Below are 18,794 nucleotides of genomic sequence, written 5' to 3' on the forward strand. Positions count from 1 at the left end.
TCTTTCCTTCAGTTTACTAATTCATTTTCTCCTGTCTAGTGCTACTCTGTTTGACCTTTTACCTCTGCAGAGAAAGTATTCATGCAAAAGCACTTCATTTTTTTATATTGTAGTAAGATTTCAATCCTGAACCCAACAATAAAATTACTTGAAAGTAAGTATAAAAATGCAAATAAAAAAAATATTTTAAATAGGGAATATTAGTTTATGGAGAAATGTACACCAAAAATGTAATACATCTAGATTTGTCAAACAGGTTAATAGGCTTCCCAAATTAATGAGTTCTCATCTTTCACACATGATCAGACATTTCAGTTCTGAATGTCAGAGAATTGTATTTAAATCATTCTGCATAAAAAAAGACTCCCTCTAAAGTGATGGGAATGGAAGTGAACCAACAAGTGTGGTTCATATTTTCATATGATTCTGAAATACTGCTGCAACAAAGAAACCTTGATCAAAGCTTGGTGGTTTCAGGGACCAAACCACCATACCCTGCTTTTTTATTTTGAAGGTTTGGGGTCAGGTTTTTTTGATCATCTGAGGTTACAGTTTTAGAATATTTTTCCTAACATGATAAACCAAAAACAATTTAAAGTAGGTCAACTGCTTTAAATTTGAATCTACAATTATACACACAAGACTTTTTTTTTTTCCACAAGACTCGTTAAAAATAGGTGATTTTAAATTTGCAGGCACAGCATCATGCACATTTTGTGTTCTTATAAGTGGTTCGTAAATGCTCTCTTTTGTGTACTGTACTGAAGTCAGGGAGAATTTTATCCCTGGTATCACTGAAACCCAGTTCTACACTTGAGTACACAGAACTGAGCCTTCATTTCCCCAGAAAGTTGTGTGTCACAGCTTGTCTGTTTTGGGGTTGGAATGGTGACAAAATACTGGAATTGTCTTCCTGGGAAGGAGGTGGAGTCACTGTCCCGGGATGCATTTAAAAAAAGACTGGATGTGGCACTCAGTGCCATGGTTTAGTTGAGATGTTGGGGCTGGGTTGGACTCAACGATCTTGAAGGTCTCTTTCAACCCAGTGATTCTGTGATTTTTGTGAAATCAATTCAGACGAGTAATGTATTCCGTAAGGGGAAGAGTGCTCATGTATTAAACACTGCTGAATTGGCTTCTTCATTGTGCACATCCTGCTCTGAGGTTATTCAAGATCAGTTGTGGACCCTGTGGTATCTTTTACACAAGACTGTGTCTTGATATGAGTTTAAATCTACAGGAAATTTCTGTATTCTGACATTTTCCCAGTCACATTTACCATGTTTTACAGGGATGTATGTTTGTGTACCCAAGTGCCTTTGGGTGGGTGAGGGGGTCGCTTTCCAAAGCAGAGCTCCAGTCCTCCATATGCTATACATTTAATTTTAAATACAGCATTTATGTATTTTGAGGGAGCTGCACTAACTTGCTAGTGTTGCCTCAGGGAGAAAGAAATTCTTTCGTGCAAAAATTGTCACAGGCAGTGAAGTGATAGCTGAAAGTAGCTGGCCTTATTAAGCAAAGTTCCTGGAGGTGTTTACATGTCTATGTAGCTGTAAAATAGCCTTTCTTCAGTTCTGAGTTTTTTTCCCTTTCTCCCAGTGTTTCAAGTTAATATATATATTGTTATATGTGAGCTTCTGTTTAGAAAAAGACTGAATAAAGACTAAAACCCATTTGCGTTACTTATGTGGGTAGCTCAGTTGCTTTCAGTGTGTCTACTTGAACAAATAAAATAAAAACAGATTTAATTCCAAATCCTTTTACAAACCAGCAGGGAAGAATACTCATTGACCATAATAATAACAACTTAGCAGAGTACTAGATGTCATCCATAAATGATACACATTTTTTAGTCATTAAGTCACATTAAGCAGTACTAAGTTTTGCCCTCAGCATAAGTAGTCTGTTGCAATTGCATCTGTCTCTTCACTATGCGGAGAACATGAAAGGAAGATTGTGTTTTACCCTATTATCTACAAAATTGCGAAGCTATGAAAAACAGATTACTATTAATAAACAAAATTTTCTTCAAAGGGCCATGCATACAGTTGTGAGGAAACAGCTGCTCTCCCTTCCAGAATATACAATTGGCAAGTACATTAATTTTAAAAAACATTATTTTGAAAGCATCAAAAACAGTAAAAGTGTAGAAACTGTGACAAGAATACATATGCACATTGTTGTGATTCAGTATGATCTCAAAGAGGAACACATTTTCCTCTTAATACAGAAAGTGATACGTTTTAAGTCTTTCTCAGGCAGCTGGGTTTCTACTAAATTATAACAAGTGATACAGGTGAACCATTGGTGACTTTGATCATATCCAAGTTATTTAAATAGTAACATGGCTTGAATTTTTTCCACTACGCCTTCCCTTTGCATTAGAGAATAGAGACCAGGGCATTTTTATGTAAAGCTCTTACACCAAATATGGGGTTTTTGAAGAGTACCTACCAATGGTTACAGCAATTAGTAGAGATACACCCCTAATTAATGGGTGAATAACCAATAAAGACAGGCAGCTGTCTGGCTTATGTTCCCATGGCATTCTCAGGGTCTCCACCAAGACCTGGCACATGCAGCCAGAGTATTTCCCCGCCATCCATTGCCAGCAGGGCTGGAATCAGCAGTGATAATCTTGGGACTTGGGGTGTTTTTCCAATGAGAGGTGGAATTGTAAAAAAAACTATTCATTAGATGCAGACCGGCAAAGAGTCTCCAGTGCAAACAACTTGGACAGGAGCCATGTAGGCTAGAACAGAACCAGACCACAAGATGAACACTTCTGTAGCTCACAGCCATTTGCTCCAGCTGTTTTCTTTGAATACACAAGATTTAAGCAAGCTTGATTAGGATAATAAAGATAAGCAATAGCACATGATAAAGATAAGTAATACAGATCTAGTGTTCATAGGTTACGCCACATGTTATTTTTTCATTGTGAATTTCTGTATTACTGTGTTCTGGGGTTCTCCTCATGGTGGTAGCTCTGAGTCAAAGACCAGCTGTTTGTCACTTAGTGCAGACAACTGATAGTATTACGAGTAAATAAACAATGATGAGAGCAGGTATCACCAGCAGCTGAGCCAAGGAGATGAGCTGGAACTGAAAATGGGAAAGAAAACAACACAAATGTAATTTTCATCATGCAAAAAACATCTGTGTGAGTATTCCAAGTTGTTGTTGCCAAACAAATTATAATGGCAATTTCAACTGTTGTTGGTATTTTATCATGATGTAGGGAACATACGCAGTGATTATAAAAAAACTCACCTTAAAAATGTGATGTTTAACTCTTCTATGACAGTCATTGATTATGACTTACAGATCAGAATGCTGGTTCCCCCTTACTAATTAGAAATGTTGATTCTTCATTAGATAAGATGTCATTTTTCATGTAGATCATGTGTGAGGTCCTGAAAGTAGTGAAAGATCATGTGTGAGGCCATGAAAGTAGTGTCACCTGAAATCTTGAGAGGAATTTTACAGAGCTCTGAGTTCCTCAACTCCATCTCTAAGGTGAAGACTGCTTTCACCAGCAGGTACCTGTACACTCGCTGTTTGCCTTAGTACTTCTCCTCCCAGCCATACCCTTTTGTTGTGACCTTTATGTGACAAACAAGCGTCCTTTTCTTAAACTGATTTTGCCATCATTCTTCTCAGAAGCACTTTCGGTTTTTCAATCCTGCTTTTAAATACAGGCAAGAATGAAGCAAAGCTATTTATAGGAGCGGTTTTCTAATCAGAAGTTCTGATCCATGGGGCACCATGGAGGTGTGTGTACTGAGGAGAATGTAGCCTCATGTAGTTGTCCCAGGTGAGCTACACTTTACTGAAAACCATATTGGAACAATCTTGTTCTTCTAGTGAGGTCTGTGGCATCACCATTTTTGGGACTATTGTAGCAACACTTGGTAACTCCAGCAACACTTGGTAACTCCAGGTGTGATTTTGAAAGCATTCCAGCCACTTCAGAACAGAAGACCTCCTAACGTTAGCCCTAAAGACTCTCCCAAAAGATCCTAGGAGAAAATGACGCTGATGAAAAAAACAAGAAATTCCTTTATATTTAATTTTCAGTTTACAGTATCCAGATAAGTCCCCTCACCCCAGAGACATTAAAAAGTCTCAACAATATTCTTTTGACTTAGAAGAAGCCATATTACTGGGTCCCAGTCTGACTCTGTCATGTTGCCGTTCATTTTGGCTGGTAAGTCAAGTGGTGTAAAGTTCAAAGCTTGGACACTGCTAAGAAAATTGCCTGTAAATGGTGGTTTTTTCTCACAGAAGAAGTCAGAGAATGGGCTGCAATGGAGGCAATTAGTCTCAACAAAGGATTGATATATTTTAAGGTTTCTCTCACCTTGGACCTGTGGCTGGTCTCCATATTTGTAGTAAGAGAATAATTTCAAATTAAGGGGAAAAGGTTGTTGTTGTAGTTTAACATGGAAGTGAATTTTTTCCAAGTTGGGTCAAACCAATCAGTGGTCAAGTTTAGATATTGGCACCTGGAGTGACCACTGAAAGTATAGACACGCCTCTGAGAACACAGGGGGTTAAAAGCAAGAACTCCCAGGAGAACTCTCTCTTTTAGTTCCAGTCGTCAGAGAGTGCAGACTCTCCCCTGCCCAGCCATTGGCTGGGTGGGGGAGGGGAAGCCACGCGGCCTTGCCCAAGTAGGCCGAGGGGCTGAAAGTCTGGAAACCAGCCAGCTCCTGTAGACAGAAAAGTAGAGAGAAGTAGAGATGCCTTTACCTCCCCTCACCCCCAAGAGAGAAAAAGACAGAGAGCCTGGCGGCACCTAGAAATTTGCCGGCAGAGGAGAAGGAGAAGGGGGGGGATGGTGCCCAGCGTGAGAGGCGGAAAGCCGGACCAAAATATCAGCCGTCCAGAGAGTCTAAACGTTTAACCCTTTCCAAAAAATAAAGACTTTTCAAAAGTATTACTCCTCCTTAATTTGTAGTAGAAGAAAGATAGTCCAAGAACTAAAATGTTAGAAGAAGAAATATTTAGGTGAGAAGAGATGATAAAGTAATTTTAGCTAGACTTTTCTTGTTAACCATAGACTGAACCAAAATCTCCTACAATAGAGACTGCATTTTAGAAAGATGCAGTAGTGACCCAAGGAAACCTGTTTCAACTTCAAACAGCACAAGAATAGCAAGAAACAAAGAAAGCTGAAGAAGGAATAGTAATACCCTCTGTCTTCAAAAAAAAGATGAGTCCTGTTTTTAGACCCCTCAGCCCCAGAGGAAAACAGGGGGGACTGTAGTCCCAAAATAAGAAACTAAACTGTTGTATCTTTAAGTCTGTAGCAAAGCATCCTTAAAAGAGCCCTATGAACAATCTGTCCATACACAGTAGTAAGAACACTGTGACATAGAATAGAGAGTGTCACACTAGCAGATTTTTTCCAGGCAGTTACCATGTGTAACAGGGAAACACAGAGGGGCAGCTGTGTTTCCTGAGGGGTCTGTAGTGCAAGAGAGACTTCTCTCTCCCTTAATAGTTTAAGTATAGATTACCTAAAAGGTAGTAATTTAATCAAGAATCCCAGGTGATATTTCATAGCTAAGTGTTTTTAGAATTGAGAGAAAGAGAGGTAGTTTAAAAAGTCTTCATCCTAAATTTAGTTTATGTATTTTCTGTATTAGTAGTAGTTTAATAAAGTTTTTTTCCCTTTGTTATTAAACTTAAGCCTGCTCTGCTCTGTTCCTAATAACATCTCACAGCATTCATTTAAAGAAAGTACATTTTCATAGGGACGCTGGCATTGCGCCAGTGTCCAACCATGACAGTTGTGAAAATGTGTCCATTTGCCAGTAGTTTCCAAGTGTGTTTTCTTCTGTTTACCAGAGATCTGGAGAAATAAGACAGCCTTTCAACTAAATTGACTAAATAAAAGGAATCTGCTTTTTGAAGTATATGGATTTCAGAATCAAATTTCCTTTTTCTGTGCCTGTTGGCTTTATAGGCTTGTTTACTCAGGAGGAAATGACTTGTTTTATAATGTGTTTAACATCATGTTAGTTAATCTCTGCCATAATAAAGAGTTGTTTCCTTGAGTAAGCAAGCATTTCATGTGTAAGCATGTGTGAATCACCCACTGAAATGAGGGGGGGTCTGTATCTAAGCCTGTTCTTCTGTTTACAAAATGGACACGAGCAGACTTGTTGGTTACACAGCTGTATTATATGCTTGAGATAAACTGTAAATAGTTCTTTGAATTTGCTTCTCATTGCTTCCCCTCATTAATATTTTGGAGCAGTTTTACAAGCAGCTTATGTATAAAAACTGAAGTCTATATAAAGCGTCACAAAACGGAAATCTCAGAATCAGGCCCTTCAGAATAAAAAGTTGCAAAATTATCTTGTCGCATAAGGTTTCAAAATTTCCAGGCTCTTACTTAGACAACTGCCTAAGGACTCTTAAATGTCAGTCTTGAACAAATCAAACTTCTTTAGGGGCCATTGGATAAATCATTTGCCAGTTGAGGAAGGATTCAATGACTAGTGGACCAGCTAGAAGACCGGCTTTCTGCAGAGCAGAGAATATACAGACATTGAACAATACTACTGCCTTGTCTTGTAGCATTCATAATAATCAGAAAGTGTGGGTGTACCTATATTAGAAATAATCCTGTCTAAATCATTCTTAGTGTCTGACTACAGCAGAATATTTTTACACTAATATTTTTTAAAGTACATTAGTGTAAGATCTTTTTTAGATATGACTTGAAAAAATTTCTGTCATGAAATCAGCAATCCATTTTCTCAAAGTGAAGGACATGTTAGTTGAAGTTCAGTTGATCCATTCACCACTAATACATCGTGTGTGGCTTTTTTGTCATTTTTCATCATGTCTGATAAGAATTTGCCATCTTTTTTTTATTAGTGATCAAATCAACATATCAAATGCATTTCAAATCCAAAGCTTTCAGTGTGTTCCACTCATTCATGAGAAGTCTTTCTAGTATGTTTGAGCTGGTCTGCGTTAGTCCTGTCTACCTCTCTCTCCTGCATTGCCTCTAAGGTTTCCACAGAAACTAAAAAGTCAGTGCTGTTTTAAAGAATGCTTTCTTCCCTATACACCTCTTAAATCTTCCAGCTGCTCTGGGGTTTGTGTGTTATCTGTCTGCACTTAGTCACCTCATCCTTTTAAATTAGATTTAAAATTTAAAAATACAGTGCCTGGTGGTGCCACCCCACTGTTGCGTGTCATGGATTCTGATTAACTTAGAGAAGAGATAATAGTGGATTACAACTGTTGTCAGCAAAGGGAAATGTTGTGAAATTTAAAAGTAGTTATGTTTTGAAAAATAAATTACAATCCTGGGAAACAAACAAAAAAAAAAAAACTCAAGGAAAAGTAAATTTGGAGTAACATGGAAATAATATCACTTGGCAACTTGCAAGGTTGCCAAGACCTTCATGTTAGAAGGTCTCAGCCTATTCATTCTTCTGTAGTGTTTTTCATTCCTAGGTACTTGTGGTTTTCTCTTTTACTAAAATAGGGCTACAAATCATGTTTGATATAATTTCCCATAGAGACAAATCAGGCTGAAAAATATTTTATCTTTTTTAAACTATACAGTCAATTCCTGGTAGTTTAAAAGAGCTGGAACTTCAGATACTGGTATTACTTGAAAAGAAGAAGAAACAAAAGGTGTGGCAAAAGGGAATTGAGCCCATGGGTGTGTAATAGGAAGCGAATGATTGTTTCCTACTCTGAGCAAGGCAAGCCTTCTGTGGAGGGTTTTATGTAATTTTCTTCATCTGAACAAAGCGGAGAATACTTAACAAAATTGCCATTTTTAAAATCTCATTGTGAATACTCAGCATGCTGTGATCATACACTGTGTAATGGTGTTTGCAGTGAATAAATTGCTGTAGATAGTATAATATAAATAACTATTTTGTGCATTAAGAAGCAGTTCTCTTCATGATGGTTTCTATATCAGGAATGCTCTGAGGACAGGGCTTTGGAGAATAAAAGCATCAAAGTACTCTTTGAATAATACCAGTCTGCTAAAGCACTAGGATATTTTTAATAATTTTTAACAATATTATTTAGAAGCAAATTACAAAATCAACTAAGTGATGCTTACATTGATCTTAATCTATTTGATATTAATAATGTGGCCCAAACTTACTAATTTTAAAGACAACACAGCTTCACAGCTTCAGCCAATAATTTTTAATGACTCCTGTGATAGGAGGGCAGATAAAATTTACGCAAGAAAAAGGGATTTGCTTCATGCAGACTTTGGGCACATTGATCAGGTGTGCTGCAGGTTTGTTGCAAGCAAGAAAGAGGCAGGAAGCCCTAAAGTAAACTGCATCTTACTTTGGATGATAAATAAACCTCTAGAAATACCTTGCTAAAACTGCAGAAGACTGGCAATTAAAAAATGCTGTACCATACTGAATTCCAGTGGTCTCAGTAAGCATAAGAAGCAATGTCAAGCAATACCCTGTAATATATTATTGCTCCTTTAGCAGCTCACTGGGATCAGTTTTCCTGTGTGTTCTTCCAGTCAGGTATACCACAAACATATTGATTCCTAAGTGTACATGAAAACCGTAACTGGCTTCAATAAAAAGCACATAATAAGAGCAGGATATAACCACTTTGAAAGAATTGCAGCCTGACTTAGAAAAATGTCTTAATATCCTCCTTCCCTTGCTGCTTGCCTAAAAGTACTTTTAAAAAAATGTGGTCTTTAATGAAAGATGGTCTCAGTCAGAAAACTGGAAGAGCTGGAAGAAAGTCTGATTCAAAACTTTCAGCTGAATTCTCTCACTGCAATGGAAACTAAGTGGTGTAAGTGATTTGTCTTATGTGTCTTTCTCTGCCAAAGCCTTTTTGAGTGACAAGTGGCCCAATCACTTCAGCCTCTGTTTCCATTGTGAATAATTAAGTCTAATGAAAGATACCTACTCAAAAATCATACTTATCTTATCTAATAATATTGATATTCCAATATATGTAAGACATAAATTCCCATTTATATTGTAGGGTGACCAAAAATAGTGGATCTAGCAAAGACCCAAATTCAAGTGTTAGGTCATGGTAAGGCAAGATTTTTCAGTAACTGTTGAGTCTATTTAAAGTAAAATGAACAACTCTTTAAAAATGTAAATATATATGGTAATTCACTTAAAGTAAAGAGTTAATTTACTTAGAGTACTTAGAGTAGATCTCTTAGGCCTCAAATTTAATGCTGAAAAAATCTAAGTTTGGTGAAGATTATAACTAGTCAGAACAATGAGCATCTTCCAGCATTTTAATAATGACACTTCTTTGCACCGTCTAGATGAACGAATTGAGATGATGATAGTTTTAATAACTTATTTAATTGATTAATTGAAAAGGAAGAGTTTTGGGATTTTCAGCAGATTTTCAGGGGAAAAAAAGACATTAAAAAAATACTATAAAAAAATACTGCATTCTAAAATGGGGGCTTTATTTCTTGAGGAAAATTTAAGTCATCAATATAATTGTCCAAGTAAGCACTTATCTCTAATTCTGAAAGGGTTTATTTCTTTAATTGTTCTTTGATTTTACTGCCTGGAGACCAGCCTGCTAATTTTATTCATAGCAGAGGTATTATTAACCACACAACAGCGCCCATTGCCACAGGCAGTCTCAGTGCTCTCTGCTATCTCTTTGTTTTTGTTTTGTAGAAGTGTATTCTTTTGGCTGCTGTGGCAACTGTTTATTACATACATTTACCAAAGTACCTCCTGATATCACTGTAGCATCTGGCTAGGCAGCTGTGACTCCCTTTCCCTTCCCTACGCCACTGTTGCTGCGGCTCCCACTCTGCTGGCTCTTCATTTTCCAGGGAAGGAAGGAAACAAAATTACTGTACTGCAATAAACCACCCCGGTAGCGTTTTTCACCCCCTCCTCACTTCTGGAAAAAGGTGCAAAAATAGCAGAATGTGTTGATGGCTTTTGATGAGGGGAAAGGAAGCGGGTGTTAGGAGGAGTGGGATCTGCATGTACCTGAAGTGAGGAAGGATCCATGTGATGAAGGAGCAATGATTTGTCAACACACAGAGAGAGGGTGGGGGAGAAACCACTCTCAGGCAGAAACTAGAAAATACATGCACTACAAAGAATAATAGCCAGTAACAAGGGAGTAATAAGGCTCGAGAGGTGGTGGGTCAGGTGGGCTTCCAGGTTGCAGAGGAGAGAGTATTGGGACAAGAGCTGAAGAAATTGAGCAGATAACCTGTACTGCTGGCACCATCTGTATCCTAATACTGCCTGTATCCATTACAAAGTACAGAAACCTGGCAGTGGCTTACAGGACTGTGATGCCACTGCTTCTCAATGGCACTTTTTTTTGCATTTTGTTGAATAGGGCTAGGTGGATTGTGGAGATGGTTGTGAATCACCTGGTGATGTATCAGCATAGCTGCTGATGATTTGCTTCTTCCCAGATTGAGGTTATCCAGCAACCACTTCCCCAGCACAACCCCACTGCTCATCTCATGGTTGTCCCCAAGTACAGGGTCAACCTTGAGCTGTGGTGCAGACAAAGCAAGACTTTTGTTCAGAAGTTAGTTTCATCATTAGCACCTTAGTTTCATTATTGGTACTGTGTTCAAAACAGAGAGCAGAGAGTATACTAAGTTTATTTTAATGAAGCTTCATATCTGCTTCTCAAGAGATGTGTCTCACTGAAAGCTGAATCTGCAGTCTTCTGGTTTGCCACATCCATCTTCTCCCCTCACCAGCTGTGCACTTAAATTATTTTGCCAATCTTCTGGTACTTTTGTATCCACTTTGCCCTCTAGGCAAGGGGCTTCCCAGAAGCATTCAGAGAAAGCAGATAGAGGCAGGATCTGCTCCTGTATATCTGTTAGATGTGCAAGAAGTGGGATTGCAAGAAACTGTTGTAATACTTAGAAATTGAGATCATTCTGTAATGAGCTTCTCTCCTCAGAGGGAAAACTCCTAAACATTGAAGCCAAGGCTCTGCACAATAACAGATGAGGAAGAGAAAGAGCCTTCCATGTGTCCTTCTTTTTCCTACTGTCATAAGTTAGCAGAGATAGCTGAGAGGGACTGCATCCTCCACGACTGCAGCCTGGTTCTGATGTGTGTTTCTGTGTGCTAAGGCAAGTCAGATTACATAAAGCAATAACAGGAGTGAATTGCTATAGACAATGCCATGGAAAGTGAGTTTATGGACGTTAGTATGATATCCTGTTCTGCTTTATTCTTCACTGTTATAAAAACTCACTCTCTCCACAAGAATCTTCCAATTTCTTTCTGAGTCTTGAGGAATAGGAAGGCCTCCAACCAACGTGCTTTCCTATTTTATTTGGCCGGATCAGTTCCCTGCCATGCACTGTTCATGTATCAGATCTAGAAAAACATTGAAGTTAAAATCCTACATGTTTTGTGCCACAGGCTTGCCTTTCCCTTGTATTAAAGAGTACCCACTTCAGTGGTGGATACCAGCAGGATTCAGAGACCAAGAACAGAAGGGAAGACACTGAAATAGTCCTCACTTTCCACCTTACCAGAAACACACTACAAGTTTATGCTACCTTCAGTCATAGACACTGGGAAAGCATGTGACCCCCTCATCAAGTAATATAAGATAGATTAAAAATGATAACATTATTTTGACCAATCTGTTTTGTATGACTACTTGATAATCAAGGTAGACATACTCATTTTTTTGACCTTCTGTATTTTCACTTTTTAAAATTATTCTCTGGAAATACATACATTTGTATACAAAGGACAGCTAAAAATCAACTGTACTTTAATAACTTCTCCAGATAGGTTTTCATCTGGTATATCTCATGGGTGCTGTTGTTTTCATACAACTCTTCCAATACATTATTTTGCATTTAACACTTTAGGATATTTTAAATGCAGGGAAAGCTTGGTGTTTATAATGCATTGCACTGGACAAGCAGTTTTTAGCAGCACTACTTTCAAGTGGCTGCCTGCCTAAAACATATTGAGGGAATAGAAAATACTCCATGTGGCAAGCATATTTAAAGCAGAGTTAATTCAGCTCTAGTAGCATTTAAAGTGTTTTGCTAGGAACTGTAACTGATGTCCATACATTTCACCTTCAAGTATCTGTGGGAAGCCATGGCAGAACTGAAATAGAGGAGAGGCAAAGGAGAGTGAAATAAAAAGAGGACCATTTTACATGTCTTCACTCCTTTGTCCTGAATTTCATACACTCATACGGATGTTGTTCTGGAAGAAAACTGGCTCCATGTCCACCTATTCCAGCTCTTCCACTGAGCAAACCTCTGCAGAGGCAAAGTACTCTGTGGAGGGTCTCATCAGCTGTAGGAGAATAAGAGCAGCAGACAGCTGGCTCTTGGCAAGTCATTAATAACTTTCAAGTCTCCAGGCGCTCAGCTGCACCTCCTTGGTCCTATGTCACATATTCCACCTGGGAGGTAACACTGGAAACATAGAGAACACCAGTTCCAGAGCCACACTACAACCTCTCTGCTGGGTCCTTAATTGCCCCACCCTGCAGAGTCACTGGGTTGTCAGCATCTGGGCTCACACTGGGAGGCTGCCCTGGTGGTCTGACAGCAGACCTGTCCTCCTAAGAGTTCATCCAACTACCTTACAGTTCATCCACTTCCACCTGGAGCTGCCCAGCCACCGTTATCTCTCCCTTGGAGCTGACTGTGTAACAGCAGGTTTGTCACAGGCAGCACGTGTGTGCTCTGGCCCTGGGTCAGCTGAGTTCAGGACAGATTTAGTCTGCCTTTTGCTGAGAGGGTGCACATCTGAATCTGTCCTTCCAAAGATTACAGAACTTCAGGCACTGAGCTGTTTGGTGCACTTTCTTTGAGATCTGTGATTTGGTTGCCAGTAACTTTAATAGAGCTGGAATATAAATCATACTGAATATAAAACATTTGGGCTTCAGTGTGTCGGGCAGATATCCATGTAGAGAGAAGGGTAATTAAATCCTCTTGCATTTTAAACCTTACAGACTAAGGCTCTAGCTGACGTCTTGCACACGTGGGAATTTTCTCTGGTGAAGCCTGCTTGTGTTGCCAGTACTGTAGGTAAATAAAAGGCTTAACAATTAAGAAAGAAGGAAAACAAAGATAATACACCTGTCAAACCTTTTGTATTATTAATGCACAAATGAAAAACTGTGATGCTTGTGCATGCTGTTGCCCTTAATGCCAGCTGTTGCCTGTGCACATGGGCTGGTATTTCACATGGCTGAACAGCCCTGCTGCCAGCAAGCACTCAAACAGGCAGCATCAATAACAGCAGTCTTCCCACACTCCATCCAATTTAAGCTATTCTTCAAATTAATAATAATACTTAATAAAGCTTCATCTCTCATTTGCAAAGAAAACCGTCAATTAATGTTAATCAGCATCCTCAGAATGTGATCAGGCTGGGCTTGTAGCTGGACGTGCCGAAACAGTTCAACTGGCAGATGGAGCATTTTCCAACTATTCTAATTAATGGCTGCTCATTTCAAATGTTAATGCAATTAAATAAATAGGCAAAACAAATAAAAATAATATACAGTATGAAATTGCTACTATCAGAGAGAATTCTGATCAAAAAAAGTCAGCCTCACTCAGATACAGAAAGAGCCCAACCATCCCCTCCTGGCTAAATGAGTTCTGAAAGAGCTAGGGCAAGCTTTTGTTACTTATTTCCAGCCATTTCTCTGGGAATGACATTTATCTCACTTCCATTTTAACCTCCTGGCATCGACTGAGGAATTGCTCCTTTAAGTGTTAGAACATTTTCCTGCAGAAAATGAGAAGGGATTCCTTTCATATATTTTGGGCTTTTTTTGGTGTAAGATTTAACTTGCCTTGCTTCTTGTCTTTTCTATTTGAAATAATTGCCTGCATTTTTTTTAGGAGTTTTATTTTCTGTGAACATTGTATACCATACCACTGATGTAGGACTGCATTTGTTTGGGCTTACAAAGAGTTCAATTAGCCCCTTAATGCCTAGTTCAGTCACAATTAAACCTTCCCTGTTGACTCAGGATTGGTCTTTCTAAAGGCAGTGGAGGTGGTTTTAATTATTCATTCTCTGGTTTGTTTCTTACAGCAGTCTCAGCTGTGCTTTATTATTCAAAGGTTAATGCAAACTGAGAACTGGGTAAATTAAATTTGTTTGGCAGCTAGCAACCTGATGTATTATCGACACTGTGAAATATGGATGGCAACACTTCTGCTATTGTGCCACTTAAAAAGGCAGATTTCATCTTTAAAACAATTGCTAGTTTTGTTACTATGGCTGATAGAAAATGAACGTTCCATAATGTTATTGTCTCTGTAACCCATTATTGTTGAGAAGGCAAGGTAGTTTAGAAAGCCAAGAAGCATTAACAGCTATTATAGAAAATGGATGTAGGTACCATGACTAATGAAGTGCTCTGCACAGGACTGAGTCGTGCAGCTGTATTCAGGGAAGTTTTAATGAAGGGAGCCCAAGGAATTGCAGGTGAAAGCGGGTTTTATTAACTTCCAGTGAACAAAACGAATAGTTGAGCAGTGAACATGACATGATGTCGTATAATAATTGTATACCTTGGGTACATTGTGAGGCATGGAGCATAGCCAAGAGCTTTCAGCTGTTCTACACACTGAGTGATTCCACAAACCCCTGTACGCTGCAGAAGCCTTCACTGCAAACATAACAAGAATTGTTTCACAAAAAATGCCTTAAGACAATACCACGTCATTTTTTGAGATATCTACCAGCATTGCCTTCCTCTAAAAAATATTAATCAGATATCTGGAAGTCACCATTCCAATTGATCCTAATTAAAATTCAGGTCCTGTGATCAGCAGTCTGTGAACAGAAAAGAAGCCTTCATATGCTTTAAGAGAGCATCCTGAGTAAAATACATATTTGTATGGACAGGCATTATGTTGTATGAAAGGAGTCTGTGTTGGCTTTTAGAAGAGTCATGCTCAAGAACTTTTATTAGTTAGCATTTTATTTCATCTTTTTCAGGAATTCACCATACGGGTGAGAGATTCTTCTTGTTTCATACAGGATTATGTTTTGTACATTTTGAATATTATTTCAGTACTGTGTTTTTAACCAAGGACTTTGAATTAACATAATCCAACACTTCCTGTTGGATTTAACATAATTAACATAACCCACTTCCTGCTTATATTTTTTTTAAGATAGGAGAATTATTGCAGAGCAAAGCAGCCTTCTGTGGTAGTGACTGGAGACCTTAGGTCAGGAACAAGTGCAGCTGCAAGGTTGGTTGTACCCTGCTCAGTCTTGAGTACAGCCTGTGCTGTGTAATGTGTGTAATTACACTGCTACTGACTGAGGAGGTAGGTGGATGAGGAGGTAGGTGAAAATAGGATGGCTCGTGAAGCAAGACAGTGACAAGACATCTCAGCAAAGTCTCTATATCCTTGCACTGTAAATACTTCACATCTGCCCACTAAAATACTTGAGTTAAGACAGTTGAGAATTTTTCTGTGCTTATTTGAATAATTTATTATGTGATTTTAATACTTCTTCCTGGCTGAATATATCACTTCTCTGACAGAGCTTAGGACATCAGATGCATGTTCTATCTAACTTAATAAATGTGATACACAATTTTGGTTTCTGGTGTTACAGCAAAACCAGCGGCACTACTGGTATAGTATAACTGATGTAGTATATCCTTGATTGTATGTGGTTATTATATTTTTGTTTTCTATTTTAGTGCTGGACCCAAAGGAGACAACATTTATGAATGGAGGTCAACTATACTGGGACCTCCAGGGTCTGTATATGAAGGTGGAGTTTTCTTCCTTGACATAACCTTTTCACCGGACTATCCTTTTAAACCACCCAAGGTTAGTAGAAGGATACTCAAAGTCTGATAGGAGTCTTTTCCTGCTGATATTTTTTAATGTGTATGTTGGTATATCATTTTAGGATGAAACAGAAAACTTTCAAAGCAATAATGAATTTTTAAACTTGACTCTTTTGATAGAAAGAATTTAAATAACTGGCTACAATTTGCTTGCATGCTGCCAGTATAGCTGAATCCATATGGATTTATTCAGCAAAAGGTTGCATAATTTCCAGTAGCTATTTTTTAAATTTGGATTTGTTTCTAATATGAAAGCACTTATATTTGAGATGCACCCTTTATAAGTAGCTGAAGATACTTAATCTTTCCTGTTGACCCATATAATTCACCAGGATTGTATGGCTGTCTGGACAAAAGTGTGCACCTATTTCACTACCCCATATAGTATCTGCAAGTGCAAGATATTATAAGTAATGGCTTTACATCAGAAGAATGTGGAAATATGGCACTAAAGTCCAGAAGCTGGAGTGACAGAGATTTACAGAAATCCTTAGGAATTCTGTTTATAATGCTGTCTGTAATGATACCAGCCAGAAACAGAGAGCTGTATCAATAACATATAGGTGACAGATCATTACCATGATTAACTTGAAATGTCAAACATGAAAAATCTAGTGGTTAGGAAGACTGCAAAAACCAAAATGGGTGGAATGTGGCAATACAGAGCGTCATCTATAACCAGTAGTAATAATTGCTGGAGGATCTCAGAATGGGACTTTATTGCTTGATCACAGGATTATTGCAAACCACCTGTGTAATGTATTTATAAAAAAGGCAAACATCCTCCTAAAATGCATCCTCTGGTCTAAAGAGAGAAGGAATTACCAGTGTGAGATACGTGATGCTTGGAAGTCCTTATCTGGAAGACTGAGTGCAAGTCTTAACACACATGTTCAATAATTGGAACAGAAACCGGGAAAATTTATCCCACAGAGCTGTTAATAGAATCAAATAAATTGATGGGGCTGTCTTCCATGAAACAAAGTAAAAAAAGGTGCATTGTTCACCTTGCCACTCTGGAGAATGTGTCTGGAAGACCCCTACGGAAGGAGCTATGAGATCAAAAATATTTACCTTGTTTCTGATGCATTTATGAAAGGATGGGTGTGCCAATGTTGGTCTATAATAGAAGGATATTGCATTAAAAGAGAGAGAAGCCAATTCCTATTTGATTAGTTTGAGTAGATTATTGAAATATAAGTGCCTATATATAGGAATTTAATGCCACAGTAGTAATGTTTACAGTGGTAGATAACATTTATATTACCAGGAAAGGTTTTATAAAACAAATGAGAGATGGGAATGCAAAGCACTTGTCATTTTGTAAATTGAACTTTCTCAGCCAGTAACCTAAAGATGGGTGCGTATAGCAGTCTAACTTTTTTCCCCATTTTTAGTGTTCCAGTTTAGAGAAGCCTTGATGTCACTGAGAGGTCTTAGAGGAGTTGTACACCTTGCTGACTGCACAGTTTCAGACTTAGGCAGCTGTTATTACACAGTGAAGAAAGAATTTGAAATTTTATAATTTATCCTTCAGTTTGTTAAAGCTCTGGGCATGCTGAGCTGGGGTCAGTCCTGTTCTGTTCTTTCCCCTGTCCTGTTTTTCCTACCTCCCCCCAGTCCAACCCACTGTCAGGACAAGGTCTGTTTTAACAAGCCCTATTTATTTACTTCCTTATTGGGCTTAGTCTGTTTCTGCTAGCTGCTGTGCAAGGATTCAGTCCCCCCAAAAAGTAAAAATTATAATTTTTAGGGGATAAAATGGCTTTATGGCATATAAAATAGAGCTTGAAGTTCTCTCAGAGAGCTAATACATAAGAACTAGCTCTGAAAGACAAGTTACAGGGAGGTCTTTCGTCATTCTCTCTGTTGAATCTGTTGAGTCTTGTGGCAGTGTATGCAATAGACACCTTTTTAAAATAGAACTTGAAGGTTCAGTTTGCTGTTTCACCACAAGGTAAAGTCTTTTTCAATCTGCCCTTAGTTGTGCTCAGCAACTGTGTTATTTTGAGACATGAGTAATGCAGCTGTGCATTGCTTATTAATGAAATGTCAAGGAAAGAGGTGGTTCTTGTCCTGCTTCGTAATAGATTTGATTGTCTGCCTTTATCTTGATGCCAGTTGTCACTGTAAGAAATGTGTGCATCTAAATCATATGCAAATGTATTGCTTGGTAAAGGATAAGAGAATTGATGATGCCATATTGTCTCAGTAAACAGCCAGTTTTATGTTGAGGGGAATTGTCATCTGTAAGAAAGTAATGGGTGCATGTGCACAGGGGACTAATGTCAGATATAACTGTGTCATAAGCATGTGTTGAACACATGAATTCTTACTCTATTAATTTCAGCCACAGTTCTAAATTACCCCTATTTTCAGTCCTGCTGTATGACCTCGCAAACTGTTGCTATTTCGTTACACCTATTTTCCAGACCTTACGAAACCCATTCATAAGTAAAATAGTTAGGGAAATCCCTTTAATTAAGCGGCATGGGAAGACCACTGCTTATCATAAGGTAGCTGCCTGTCAGCACTGCTGGGAAAGGGTAGTTAAATATGTTCTCCCCAGGCTGATCTCTAGCAAAAGAAAGGTACTGAGTAAATGGAACATAACTCACGGCCTCACAGTACACAGCTATCTGTGTCACTGGGTGTTGGCATCTCTTCTACTTCTCCACAGATTGTAGAGATTTGTGATACTTTGTGCTATTCTCAGAATCATGGATTATAGGGTTATGGCCATTTCTTTGTAGTTATATTCTAATTTTTTCTAACTCCTTATGGCTCTATCATCTTAAAAAACCTAGTGATAAAGTACAAGACTGTGAAATGTACTGAGAAAGACATAAAATGTATCCTGAGTGTTGGCAAGATTACCTCCCTCTAAGAACATAGCAGAAAGGATCTAATTC

The 18,794-nt window shown here is 38.4% G+C and overlaps 1 protein-coding gene across 3 annotated transcripts in view; it reads left to right on the forward strand.

The window, feature by feature from the left end:
- The window catches only part of LOC128817111 (ubiquitin-conjugating enzyme E2 E2), a 201,388-nt gene that overhangs the window by 148,963 nt on the left and 33,631 nt on the right, over positions 1 to 18,794 (forward strand). For all 3 annotated transcript variants that reach the window (XM_053995278.1, XM_053995287.1, XM_053995298.1), the window contains one exon: positions 15,730 to 15,862. In XM_053995278.1, the coding sequence (XP_053851253.1) occupies positions 15,730 to 15,862 (133 nt within the window). The remainder of the gene's footprint in view (positions 1 to 15,729; positions 15,863 to 18,794) is intronic.

The sequence above is a fragment of the Vidua macroura genome, chromosome 1 (genome assembly GCF_024509145.1).
Source record: "Vidua macroura isolate BioBank_ID:100142 chromosome 1, ASM2450914v1, whole genome shotgun sequence".
In the NCBI taxonomy this organism is placed as follows: domain Eukaryota; kingdom Metazoa; phylum Chordata; class Aves; order Passeriformes; family Viduidae; genus Vidua; species Vidua macroura.